Raw genomic sequence first — 13,723 nt, forward strand, 5'->3', positions numbered from 1 at the left:
GACAATTTGTTTTGGTATTGACTCTATATAACTAGAATTGAACAGAATTGAATTAATTCAGTTCAATAAGACAATTGAATCCATTTTAATGACATAAAAACATAGATTTGTAATACATCTTTCCTACATTCAGACTCAAATATGAATGGCAGGCAAAAAAAATATTTTCAGGTGCACTGCAGGAGAGGACATGAGGTGGTACGTTGTTTTTCTGTGTCTTATGCCCTGTGTGTGTACAGTAAATATGTTGTATGACTTTGTGCTGCATTATTGTAGATCAGTTGCGTTAGACTGGCGACCTGTCCAGGGTGTACCCATTGACTGTATATACTAATACTGTAATAATGTAATACTACTACTGTATATATACACGGGTGTACCCCGCGTCTCTCCTGATGACGGTTGGGATAGGCTCCAGCCACCCCTTCACAGGACAAGCGGTTACAGAAGATGAAAGAATGAATGAACATGAGGCCAGTGTTGTGGCCGCTGCTGTACCTGTATAATGTTATCAGTCTGGGCCAACTGGGGGGCGCGCACGACGTTTGCGCACTGATTTGCATGACGTCATACGTCTGGGCTGGGTTGTGGTGGCTCGTGTATTACGGAAATGAGATGACGAGCTTAGCTCAGCGTTATTGATAACGTACATTTCTCGAGAAACCGAGGGGAATACCAGTTCAGCACAAAAGTAAGATATAACCGTATAGTCACGGTAATGTGTCATTGCTGCTTATCCGCATTTTATTTGAAAAAAAAGAGCAACGATTTTAATAGTTACCTTCAGGACGCTAGCTAACTTGCTATGACAACAACGACGCTTCGGGTAAAACTCGAGTCCCACTTCGGGTTGTTTTGTGTTAAACAACCCGACAACAATTAATTTTAACAATTTTATTGTGAATGTACAAATCATTTCACAGACGCGGTCCGTTGAAAGATAAACCTCAGCTAGTTGTCCAGCTGGCTAGCTGAGCTCCGGGCTAAATAAAAACAACAACCGAAACTGTGCTAAACTAGGAGCTAACCATAACGTTATGCTAGCTGACACGAGAGCGAAAGCGTTTTATGGGACAGTTGTTTGAATTTAAGCCGATTCTCATGTTAATGTGTAGCCTAACCAAAGGGCTGTGGCAACATTTCCAGCTTACGTTATGTGTGTTTGATTTGATTATGTCCTTTTATAATATGGCTGGCACGTGCTATATGTTTTGCTCAGGTGTTGCTGTTGCTAATTACTGTTGTCTGTTCACAGTTTTGGTGTCAGAGACATGTTGAATATATTCGTTCTTGTCTGACTTTCAGGAAAAGCAGTTCCCTGAAAGAGTCCTGTTCCTGCATTTACTTCTCCCTGTGATCGTGTCTGTGTTTTATTAAACTATCCCATTAACTGAGAGACCTTAACCTTTGAACGGGGAGTTTCCTTTTCAGAGTATCTTAAATAATGTGATAGCCACATTGTCCTCTCTTTATGGCCATGCATGCCCATGTTTTCAGGTCAGCACAGAGCTATGGCAGAGCCTTTAAATTATATTTCTTTTGGAACCCAAAGCATTTATCTGTGTAAAAATAGCCTACCTATGTAAATAGATCAGCATCTGGTGCTGAAAGCCTCTTTGCAGCTGTGCATACAGGAACTTTGATGAAACCACAGGGTGACCCAAACGTGTCGTGGCCACATTTCTCATCTGGCATCCATTTAGTGTGATGTTGTGAATTTGATGACTCGCCTCTGAATGCGGCAGATGGATGATAACCAACCAGCCACTCATTCTCAGACTGCCCTCACTAACAAGAGCTTCATGTCTCCCTCTCTGTCTTTGTCTCAAGTCCAGGTTGCTATTCAGATGAAGAGGGTTTGCCTGGTTTCCCCCGTGTCTCGCCCCCTTCCTCGCCATGGCGTCCTATTTTCCCACATTCCTCCTCCTCGTTTTTCTCTCTTCCTTTGGGCTCTTGCTGCTCTCTCTTCTGCCCTCTGTCTCTCCTTCAGTTCCATTTAAATCATCCTCTCAACCTTCACCTTGGTCGTCACCCTCCTGCAGTCCGGGTCAGTCCTGGGCTGTGCGGCTCTACACTGGCCCACATGATGAAGAAGAAGATGATGAAGAGGTCTCTTTGCACCTGGATGTGATAGCCAACAGGGTACATTCAACACTTTCTCTGATGTCTCTTTCTCTCCAATCTTTTGTTCTATCACGTCCTAAAATAAATACCCTAGAAAGGTTACCACTTTTTATTCAGCTGATACATATTATCAGACACGATTGTTCAGTATTACATGGTTTCTGCATAGTTTTTGCATAGTTTTTATTTATAATATAGCATAGATCAGCACAACCACAGCAGTTTAATCTGTGTCGTCCCAGTATAAATTGTAGGCATTATCATCAGTATTGTGTCTATCACAGGTAGCAGAGCAGGCCGGGCTGCAGAACCAGGGCCAGATTGGACAGCTGGAAGGCCACTACTTGCTGTGCTCTGTCAAGCCTGGTGCTGGGCCTGTCGGAGGTCTGTTTAAACGAGGGCTCCACCCTAGTGATGTTCTAGCATCCCACCCCCATGTGCTGTGGTACTCCCAGGAAAGAGTGCTCAGTCGCTCAAAGAGATCGATGGCGTTCAACGACCCTAACTATCCTAAACAGTGGCACTTGGTAAGGCTATAAATCTCTATCTTAGTTATTTTGCAAACTCACGAGAGATGGTAAATATTACATTTTTCCAAACCAGATAATCAGGATGCATTATTCGTGTGATTGTCAGCCTAGTTTTTATCGAGCCTCAAGTGGGGTTCACCAACAAACTGTTCTTGTTCTTGCAGCACAATGACGTCAGTAAGGGTATGGATATAAACGTGACAGGTGTGTGGGAACACAACATCACTGGCCGAGGAGTCACGGTGGTGGTCGTAGACGATGGGGTGGAACACACCCACCAGGACATTCAGTCCAACTATGTAAGTCAAAACGGTGATTCTGCGGGAAAAAGTACTGAGGCTTCCCTTACTGGAGGCAGAACTGTACATGTATTTCACATTGTTTTGCTGATTTGATGTTCTTTTTATGTAAAGTGTCTTTGAGTATCATGAAAAGCGCTTTTAAATAAACTGTATTATTATTATTATTATTATTATGTTTTAGAGCAGGGGAAAGTTTTAAAGAATTCAAATACACAGCTTACAGTTTCTGGCTGCAACAAATAGATCAGAGAAATTAGTGACAGAAAAGGCAGACTGTGCTTTTAATTTTTCAGTTCTCCCATGAGCACGGTGAATGTGCTGAGAAATTCTTGTAACAGTTTTTTAAACTAGATGTCTTATTAAACCACTAATGTTTCGGGTGTCAACAGGATCATAACATTTCCAGCTAAACCTGTTTTTTTACGACGCTTGAAATTGGAGTTTAGGGTGGAGTTTAGGGTGGAGTTTATGGAATGTAAACCACGTACTCATTTGACTGATTTTTCTTTTAGAGTCCAGAGGGCAGCTATGACCTAAACTCTAACGACCCTGACCCCATGCCTCACCCAGACGTCCACAGCGACAATCACCACGGGACTCGGTGTGCCGGCGAGATTGCAGCAGTTCCAAACAACAGCTTCTGTGCAGTGGGGGTGGCTTACGGCAGCAAGGTGGCAGGTACAGACAAGAGATTTCAATTTGCATATATCATTGTTTAAAACTTGGAACAACGTTTGAGGTAGACCCTGAGCTTCAAGGGAAATGTGTACCATGAAACGTCTCTCACTTTCTGCCTTCCACACAGGCATCAGAGTCCTGGATGGCCCTCTGACAGACAGCCTGGAGGCCATAGCCTTCAACAAGCACTACCAAGTCAATGACATCTACAGCTGCAGGTAACACACCTGAATAATTTTACTCAGCATATTAACCTGGTATAAAACCACCTCAGAGGACTTCTTTGGATTCTGATTTCGACTGTTTTGTCTTCTAGTTGGGGTCCAGATGATGATGGACACACTGTGGATGGACCTCATCCCCTGGGCAAGGTGAAGAAGAGTGTCTTTGCAGCAGTCTTTTTGTCCTACAGAGGGCAGTAGACTGCAACAGATCTGTTACATGCAGTGGAACAGTGCAGTTGAGATGGTCATTTTTCCTTGATGGATTTTTCCATAATTTATTTTTCTCTCCACAGGCAGCCCTGCAACACGGGGTGATCGCAGGCAGACGAGGCTTTGGGAGCATCTTCGTAGTTGCAAGTGGCAACGGAGGTCAATACAACGACAACTGCAACTACGACGGCTATGCCAACTCCATCTATACCATTACAATCGGTAAGGCGCAGAGACTCTCCGGTGTGTTTGCGTCTGTCTCTGCAAGTCCACTTGTGTTTCGGGTGGGCTCATAAATACTCATTGTGTTGATGCAGGAGCTGTCGATGAGAAAGGCAGGATGCCATTCTACGCTGAGGAGTGTGCGTCCATGCTGGCTGTCACTTTCAGCAGCGGGGGCACAAAGCTGAGGAGCATTGTAGGTGTTAAGGAAACAAACACACTCATACACACACAAACAAACATAGCCTCAATGGGTGACCAGACCAGTAAATTCATGATCAATGGTGCAAGAAAGCAGGAAGTCAGGGAGCTAGAAGCTGGAAAAAGAATTACAGCTGGTCCAGTCACACTCAACTTCTCTGGTTGATTTCAAACCAGCTCTTGGGTGTTTTTGAACCTTGAATGCTATAACTCATACAGTGTACGGACTAAACGGTTGGCCAGAAATTGGCTGAAGGTCTTGGTTTGCCTCCAAGCAGACTCTGGTGTGGTTTGTGCATTGAAGGCAAGCAGACTGACTGCAGCAATCTGTCATTGTTGAAATTGATTGATTGTTGATTATAGCAAGAATTCAAAAGCTAAACCTCTAGGAGATGCATCTGGTGTTTGTGAACTGGCAAGTAAAGTAATACTATAAGCGCGCTGTAGATGCAGATTTTAGATTATGCAAAATCTTGTTAAAAAGTGAAACACATATTGTACAAATGTGCAGTATGCACACATTCAGTTAGACCCTATCTTGAGGTAGTGGGTGCTCAATTTGGCTCAATCGGACACACCTGAGAGCGCTGACTGAATGCATTTAGGTGCCCTACCCATTCAAACTAATACCATATCTCACAACACTGCATGTAAAATGGTATATTTCATGTCACTCTATGGAACCTGAAGAAGTTTAAAACTTCACTTGTCATGATAGTTGTTTGGAAGATTGTGATAGAGCAGCTCCACATCTTAACTGATGATGACAGTTGTATAGGGCTATATTTGCCAGTGTTTGCAGACATCACCATGGTAACATAGTTTGGACTGGGTGGTGCCATCGCCTCGGGGAGAAGAGCTTAGCCAGAACGGAGCTTGTCTCTGAAGGAGACGGATCGACCACTGACCTCAGTGCGCTTACAGGCCAAGTGCCCACCACACACTGTCTGTTAGTATAGTGTTGTGTGGAAGCCCTTTAGAACAGCTGTCTCCACAAATACATGGTATGAGTTGTAAGGCCGTCTGGGAGAAGACACAAGAAAATCAGATATTCAGCAAACTTTAAACTTGTTTTGAATATTTGATGGCAGCGTGTCTGAGGTTATTCTGAGGCCCATGAGCCATAATGACGTCCGATATGTCTTAAATTAAAAGCTGTGGCTAACTAAAACATGACTTGGGCTTTTAGTTATCCGGGACAGCTACTTAATGAGAGAGATGCGGTGTTTCAATTAAATACAGTCTCTAATGATGCCCTCTAATGATCACATCTACTGCACACAGCTGCTAGGAATGAACATCACTAGCCCTCCCTGGAAACCAAGCACAAGCCCAACACTGTATAGTATCTGGGAAACTTCTAGACGTTTGGAGCAGCTGTTGGGAAAGACTCACGTGCGCATTACATGTAAACACAGAGCGCTGACGGGCTGCCACTAATGTGTGTACCGGCCGACTCAGTACACGGAAGACACAGGCACATGACATGTTTGCAGTTTGCCTTGACCTATGTCTGTATGTTACTGTCGACTGTACATGCTGATGAGAGACATGACTGTAAAAACAGTGTTATAGTGGTCTTTTTTGTTTGCTCTTGAATCTGTCAGGATTTTAAACTCCTCTGTTTCAACTCTCTGTATATCCATTTTATGTTATACACTCACTTTACTTATCTTCTTAAAGCTCAATCTTCTCAGGGCTTCATAGTCCATTAACTGCATAAAATCTGACTGAACCGTGGCTTCCCACATTAAGTATGTCAGCATGGTTCCATGACGCTGGCGCCTGAGTAGAGTGCCAGTGTATGCAACAATCCTCAGGGCTCATGACTTATCGTTTGTTTTGAATAAACCCTTCTAGGGGTTGTGCTTGTGCTCACATGTATACCTACAATATGAGTCTATTGATTACAGTTTATATTTGGACTCCTTCTCCAAGCTGTATTTCCAACACTCAGTCCATCTGTCCTGGTTTTGTAGGTGACATCAGACTGGTCCATGCAGGAGGCGACGGGCTGCACAGAGGGCCACACCGGCACATCTGCCGCGGCCCCCCTAGCGGCAGGAATGGTAGCCCTCATGCTGCAGGTCCGGCCCTGCCTCACCTGGAGGGACATCCAGCACATCATCGCCTTCACCGCCACCAAAGTAAGTCGTTTGAGATTCCTCGTTGCATCAGTCATTAGTGTACAGAGACACGTGTAGGTGGGTGCTCAGTTTGACTGGACACATGTAGCCAGAATGGGGACACATCTGAGAGCTCTGACAGAATGCATTTAGGCGCCCTACCCATTCAGACTAACTTCCACCCAGGCTTGTCCATGCCAGGCAGGTGCCAACCATTCATCTAACATGAAGCAGGTATTTTTTAGTAACTCTGCAGAAGAGTGGTGTTGAAGCATTTCTGTAAACAACCAAGATAGCCTCATCACACATTTTGTTGGTCTATTAAATTGTGTCCAAAGGAATATTGTAGTCTGCGCTTGCTGCAAATTGGAAATGACCTTAGAGGCTCCAGACTGTTTTCAATTTGTCTGGTGTTGCCAGGCCATTATTTATCTTCATCAACCACTTCTTCCAGTGGCTCAAACCAATAGTTATTTTCATCATGTATAAATATGTTGGTGATATTTATAAAAACAAATCCTCACATTTCTGAAGCTGGAAACTTTGAATATCCACCACATTTGCTTGTAAAATTCAGTACTAATGATATCAGATAACTTCATAACTAGTTCACTTAATGGTTTTGTATTTGTTCCCAAATGACAGTCATTGATGGGGGAGTAATACTTTGAACAGCACGACAACAACATTAGACTGAATAGCTTGACATTTTGAGATATACCGTTGTTCTTGGCTGCCTAAGAGAAGATTGATGCCACTAAGTTTTGACATTACATAACTAAATCCACACAAAGGGTATGAACAGGGAAACAGATTAGCCTTCCAGCACCTCTAAATCTTACAAATGAACTCTTTGTTTGTGATATTTCTTCGTCTGACATCCTTGTTAAGACCTCAAGTCTCTTGCAATATATCTTTTTCCTTTATTTGTTCGTTTAACTATGCACCGTGTGTCATGGCTGGGTTTTTGTTTCAACAGTGTGACAACGGTGCAGACTGGAAGAGGAACGGAGCAGGTTTTCATCACAGCCACCAGCATGGCTTCGGTCTTCTCAATGCCTGGAGACTCGTTAATGCCGCCAAGGTACACACACACGCAGCAAATACATAAAGAGAGGCCATCATTTTCTCTAATAATTAAACCACTTTTCATTTTTTGTAAAGAAATCATTCTCTCTCGGAAGCATAATTTCCACCACAATTTGGCTGAAATATGTGTGTGCTGTCTGTCTCAGGTGTGGGAATCAGTTTCATTCCTCGTGTCCTATCAGAGCTCAGTAATAAAGGAGGAAGCATCAATCCAGACCTATCCTGATGTGCTGATCCGTACCTGGAATGGTAACTCTGTCTGCTTGTATCCTCTCCCACTCTCAGCTCTCTTGGACAGTTGCTTGTCGAGTTTAAACACAGCACTAATGTAGCTGTCTCACTCCCTTCCTCCCTCCCTTCCTCCCTCCCTCCCTGCGTGGTCCTCAGTCAGTCTGCCTGTCCATATTAGGCAATGTTCTTCTGTCAGTGAGTTCCCTGTTTGAGATTTTTCCAGATCCTTCTCGTTTTTTTCTTCATTTTCCCCCTTAATCCGTTCCTGCCTTTTACAACTCTCCTCATAGTTTTTGTTCCTTCTTTACTTCTCAGTTTTCACCTCTCTGTATCTTTCATATTCCACTGTCTGCGTATGTAATCTGTCACACACACACACACACACACATTTTCGCATATGCTCACGGTGACCTCATTCTAGCAGAAACATTTCCTTCACCCTCGTCTTTTTTCCTCTCCTCCCTCAATCTGTGTCTTCCCTCTTTTATGGCCTCATTGTGGTCAGAAACACAGCCAGAGACAAGTGTGTGTGTGTGTATATGTGAGCAGTTTCATACAACAGGAGTTTCTCAAGGACAAAGCAAAGAGTTGCTGACAGAGTGTGTCTGGGCTTCTTCTCAAAAAAAAAGATAAATTACATAAGACTGCTGTAGTCCACATTTTGTCTTCATTCATTCCCTGACATGCTATTTGTCACAGACGGTGTTCAGATGCCTGCCATGCTACTCATTGTTTGTTGTGTTAGTTTCTATGTGTTTTGGCGACCTCACCGGTTAATGCACCGCCCCGTTTCAATTTTTCTGCCTCCCATGTGAACATCATGTTCTCTCATATGCGTCCACACAGTCTACACAGTGTGACTGGCTTTGACCCAGTAATGACCAGTCACTTCCCCCAGGTTTTGGCAGTCCAGTTCAAGGTGAGCTGGGGGAAGTTATTTTATGATAAGATGCAGCGGTTGCAGAGCAGCGTATGACTAATAGTAATAAAACGGGTGTGCCTGTGTATGTATGTGTGTGTGTGTACAGTACAGACGGCAGAGTTTCCAGCAAAAATGAAAGCAAAGGTTGAGTAGACTGAATCTACTTTATTTTTAGCAAAGCTCAGAGTTTAAAATCACACGGAGAACTGATTGAATAAAACCGTACGGAAAATTCGTTTGGAAAAGTATGTTTATGCTTACAAGGAATTTGACTCTGGGTCCATTGTACTTAAAATCATTGTTCAGACTGAGGTATGTAACATAAACACAACATACCACTATTTGATATACAAATATAATATCGATGTGTACACAATAGAACAACATGCAAATAAATAGAAGCAGAACCACAGTGTAAAATGACGATGAGGAGTGGCCCCACCACCACAACGTATTTGTACAGTTTGAGGTTATCTTCCTTCAGTTTTTATGTACAAAGCTTCATTTGCAAATCCAGATGTACTCATCACCCTTTCCTTGTCCGTCATTGCATCCAGCGCTCCACCTCCAGACTTTTCCTGAAGACTGCTTGGCAATGGTAAATTGAGTAAATTATACATGCACGGTGTTCCCCCAATCGTGGAAATTGTGTTTTTGTTTTGACTGCTCCATCTGACCACGTGGGGGACTCGCCTTCCTAATCTGGGAATCTGTGGACAGCTCGAGCAGTGTGATGGAAATATGTCAGCCACTTGTTAAAAGGTCTTCGGCGGCCGCGAGACCGCTGCAGCACCAGCATGCTTTGCCTTTCATCGAACTGTAGACAGCTGTCATTGAGTAGCAGCAAAGTGAGCTTGTGGGGTAAACACCCGCCTGTCAGCTCAGACAAGCTGTGGGTACAAGTCTTAACAATCTCACATCATGTGAAATGTGAACACAATCACAGAGTTGCAGTGAATTGGCATAGCTTCCAGATGGATCGCTCTTTCATGTGAAACCTGACGACAGAGATACAGAAAACTCTTTTTTCCTACTTCTGAGAGTATAGAGAGATCAGTCCTGTCTGAACTGTGCCGGTGTGGTGCGTTCATGGGAAGTCACCCTAAATTAAACGCCACTTTACACACTTTTTACAATTTCATTCACTCTTTGTGCCTCTCTTCCGTCTCCCTGCCGTCTGTCGCCTCCCTCTTTCTCTGCGTCCGTCCCCAACTCGCGGCCTCTCCTTCCACACCTCTGTTTACAGTCCTCTTTCCCTGGTTCCTTTGCATCTCTCCCTGCCCCGAGGTTGTGCGCAGCCCTACATGGTCAGAGAGCGCCACGGCTCATTAATAGTCAGACCCCAGGAAATGCCAAGAAATTACCAGACACTCGTGTTGGGAGGGCGTGCGGTGGTCAGGAAGACTTGCTGATAACAATTTACTTTAGAGAAAGTGAAGATCCTAAATCTGATGGGAGATTGAATTTAGAGAGTTGCTTTATATTCTATTTTCTCCGTTTTCTGTGGTTCTTAAATAAGTTTTAAAAACTCTTGAAATACTTTTGGCAAGCCCTGAAACCCTTATATAAAATTCAGATCACAGTGATTGCACACACATTCACAGATTCTTGTTTCCCTCCTCTCCCTCAGTCTCTGCTGCTGACCTGAAACAGTCTGGGATGGAGACGCTGGAGCACGTGGCCGTTACCGTGACAATAACCCACCCTTGCCGTGGCAACGTGGAGATAGTGTTGGAGTGCCCCAGCGGTATGACATCAGTCATCGGGGCTCGCCGTGCCATTGACAGGTACGTACGCGTATTTTACAGTAAAACTGAACGTAGTGTTGACTGCCAGACGAGAGGGAGTAATATTAACATATATTTGTCTTTGAAATCCCACTTGAGCTTTTTGATCAATTAGAACATTTTAATTTAAACTGCAGTTAAATAAAGTTTGTGTATATGCTGCTGTGCACACAGAGACTCTGCAGGCTACCAGGATTGGACTTTCTCCACTGTACGCTGCTGGGGGGAGAGAGCCGAAGGCCAGTACACACTCAGGATATCTGACCACAGTAAGATACTGCCTCACACACACACACACACACACACACACACACACACACACACACGCAAACTGACTTACATGACAAGTTCTGTGAAGTGTCAGCAAAGTGATGGGAATGTCTGTCCATGAGCTGAAAAGACAAACACATCCTATTCTGTCTCTTTTCTGGCAACCATTGTTTGTGTTTTTGTTATGGATTATGTTCGTCACTCTGCTCTGTTTTTGTAGAAGAGTCAGCGATTGATCAGTGTGCTGCTGTGGGAGTGCTGAAGGAGTGGAAGTTGACCCTGTATGGTTCATCTATGACATTCAGCGAGGTCAAGGAAAGACAGAGGTAAGTACTAACTGATTCAAACCTCGTGTAAAATGGATGAAGTGATTATGATTGGATCAGTGCTTTGACTGATTGATGTTCTGCAACCTGACTGGCTGTGCATTGATTGACAGGCTGGTGGAGGAGGCTATGAGTGGCAAGTATCTGGACAGCAACTACTCTCTGCCTTGTCACCCAGGCCTGGATATTCCACCAGACATCATCAACCCCTTCACCTCCAACAACCTCAAGGTAAACACGGTCTCGCACACTCGGACTCAAACCTCAGGTTACAATGTTTGATAGGCCTCTGTGCTTCCCTGCATCTGTGCCAGAATTTCAGCATCTTAGTAATTAATAATTGCACAATTAGACACTTTTTAGATTTTTCAATCTACCGGGCTGTGCTTCATCTCAGCCTGCAGACACTTTGGCCCATTTAGCTAAGATTGGCCCAAAATTAAAAACTCTTAAACTAAATTCTAAGACACCCTGGATAAAAAAACATCCAGGATGGAATCAGGATCAAATACTACAATTAGGGAGGTCACAGCTTTCCATGCTTTCTTGCACCACTTGACTGTAGATGAAGATGGACAAATCTTCCATGATGTCACCCATCAAAGAACAGTTTTCAAGCTCAGCGTGGGTGCCTCCGGGTGTCGCCATCTTGGCGCTGCCTGGCTCCACAAAACTCCTGGCTAATTCAAAATTAGAAAAGAAGGTGGAGCATGAGTGGAGGCTTGGGGGATGTCTAGGTATAGTGATTTGTGAGGTCATCCATCATTCTGTATAGTTGTCCAGCACAAATAACCAGTTGTGTCTCTTCAGCTAATATCTTCATTCATGAGGTCCATGAGGATTAACTCATTTTTGGAGTCAGCCCCAAGCAGCCATTTTATGAACTGCAGTTGTTTGCATTTCCCCAGAGACAACCACTTCTCATCTGTTATAATTTACCTCTTCTGTTTCTTTGATTCTGTCCCCTTCCTCTCTAGTTCCTGCTGTTGATGGGCTGCTTCGCTCTCTTCTGGTCCCTCTACTACACACTAGAGGTCATGCTGGCCCACCGAAACCTCAGATTTCTTTTCTGCCTGCCTAGTAGGCGAGGTGATCACAGGGCCAAGAGGGGAAGCCGCGGGAGAGAAATGCTGGACATAGCGTTAGATACGGAGCTGGGCAGTGAAGACGAGGAGCGGGACTCGGGGGTGGAGTTGCAGACCGTGCTTGACTTCGAGGCCAAAGTGCCGCTTGTCACTGGAGATCGGCTGGCGACATAGCACTGAGTGCGACGCTGGGTCAAAACCCTCTCGCTGTCTGTGCTCATGAGACATCTCAGGCTTTCCCCCTCATCTCCTCAATCGCACACCCATACCACTTCTGATCCCACTCAGCGTCCATCAGTGGCGGTGGAGAATCACGGAGTGGTCTGCAGATGAACTTGAATGAAGACTGAATTGTTCAACCTTCTCTGCATTCTCCAGATAAGTGACCTTTTGTGTGTTTGCGCTGTGACAGTGTGTGTTCTTGTGTCCCTTTACGAATGTCTGCACAAGGAATCAAAAACTAGGGGACATTTTCAGAAATGCTGTGAAGTCAAAATTCACAATTGTTTGCTCTAGGTAAGAGTCAGGTGTGACCTGCACCTAATAGGGACCTAAATGGGTTTAATGCCCCTGAAAAACTGCATATGTGAATGTGTTAAACTGCATCCTGGCACATGTGTGTGCATAAAATTTGCACCCAAAGAAGAAAAGGGGTTACAAACTGATGTGATGCACTGCAGAAAAAGAATCACGTGTACTACAGGAAGTTATGAAACTACTGTGGGTGAGTGTGTGTGTGTGTGTGTGTGTGCTTGTGCCCTGCGTGATGACGTGTGGTTGCGTTTGCAAGGTCTTCCATGGAAAAAGTGGCCTAAATGTGAGCTTTCAGGAGGGTACTGACGTATTTTATAATAGATGTATTTTCTGAGGGGTTATTTTATGCATTTCATTTTTAACTCTGGGGCTACTATCTGTGGGTTATCAAGGAATCACTGATAAAAACTTGAAGAGGGATTTTCAAGTGTGGGATTTGTAAATGCTCTCTTTTTTTTTTTCTTTTTTTCTTTTTTTAAATAAAAGTATAATATATACTGTACACAATGTGTGCCTGCTCAACAAATATATGCCGGCTGTATTAAAGGATTTCTACAGTGTTTTTAAGAATGTAATAAAGAGCTCTAATTTTTTATGTAAAGGATTGTTTGGAGTGAAGATGGAGACTGTGTTTTGCTGTGCAAGTCACAGGTGATGTGAATGATAATAAAAGGCAATGTTGATGGAATATCCTTGTCTTAGGCCGCTCTTTACTCAATGTTAGTGTATTTTATAAATGCTAAATGGCTAAGTTAAATGACATTTGAGCTAACTGAGAGATCAGAGACAGACCTGTGTACATTAGTGACACAAACATGCTAATGTATGGCAGGTATAATGTACTGAAATTCATAGAAATTGG

The 13,723-nt window shown here is 43.8% G+C and overlaps 1 protein-coding gene across 2 annotated transcripts; it reads left to right on the plus strand.

The window, feature by feature from the left end:
* Positions 1-572: 572 nt before the first annotated feature.
* pcsk7 (proprotein convertase subtilisin/kexin type 7) lies at positions 573-13,549 on the plus strand. 2 transcript variants are annotated; one of them, XM_084558772.1, is made up of 17 exons: positions 573-691; positions 1,836-2,142; positions 2,409-2,651; positions 2,819-2,953; positions 3,469-3,634; positions 3,762-3,852; positions 3,951-4,005; positions 4,152-4,290; positions 4,386-4,486; positions 6,471-6,638; positions 7,597-7,701; positions 7,853-7,955; positions 10,490-10,646; positions 10,821-10,915; positions 11,137-11,242; positions 11,356-11,473; positions 12,220-13,549. In XM_084558772.1, exons 2-17 carry the CDS (start codon positions 1,897-1,899, stop codon positions 12,499-12,501), a joined length of 2,310 nt encoding a protein of 769 aa, XP_084414898.1. In that variant the 5' UTR covers positions 573-691; positions 1,836-1,896; the 3' UTR covers positions 12,502-13,549. The 2 variants fall into 2 exon arrangements, with proteins under 2 accessions (XP_084414898.1, XP_084414899.1); XM_084558773.1 differs by having other exon boundaries at positions 593-691; positions 1,831-2,142.
* Positions 13,550-13,723: the final 174 nt, after the last annotated feature.

Source organism: Chelon labrosus, assembly GCF_963514085.1.
Source record: "Chelon labrosus genome assembly, chromosome: 13".
Classification (NCBI taxonomy): Eukaryota; Metazoa; Chordata; class Actinopteri; order Mugiliformes; family Mugilidae; genus Chelon; species Chelon labrosus.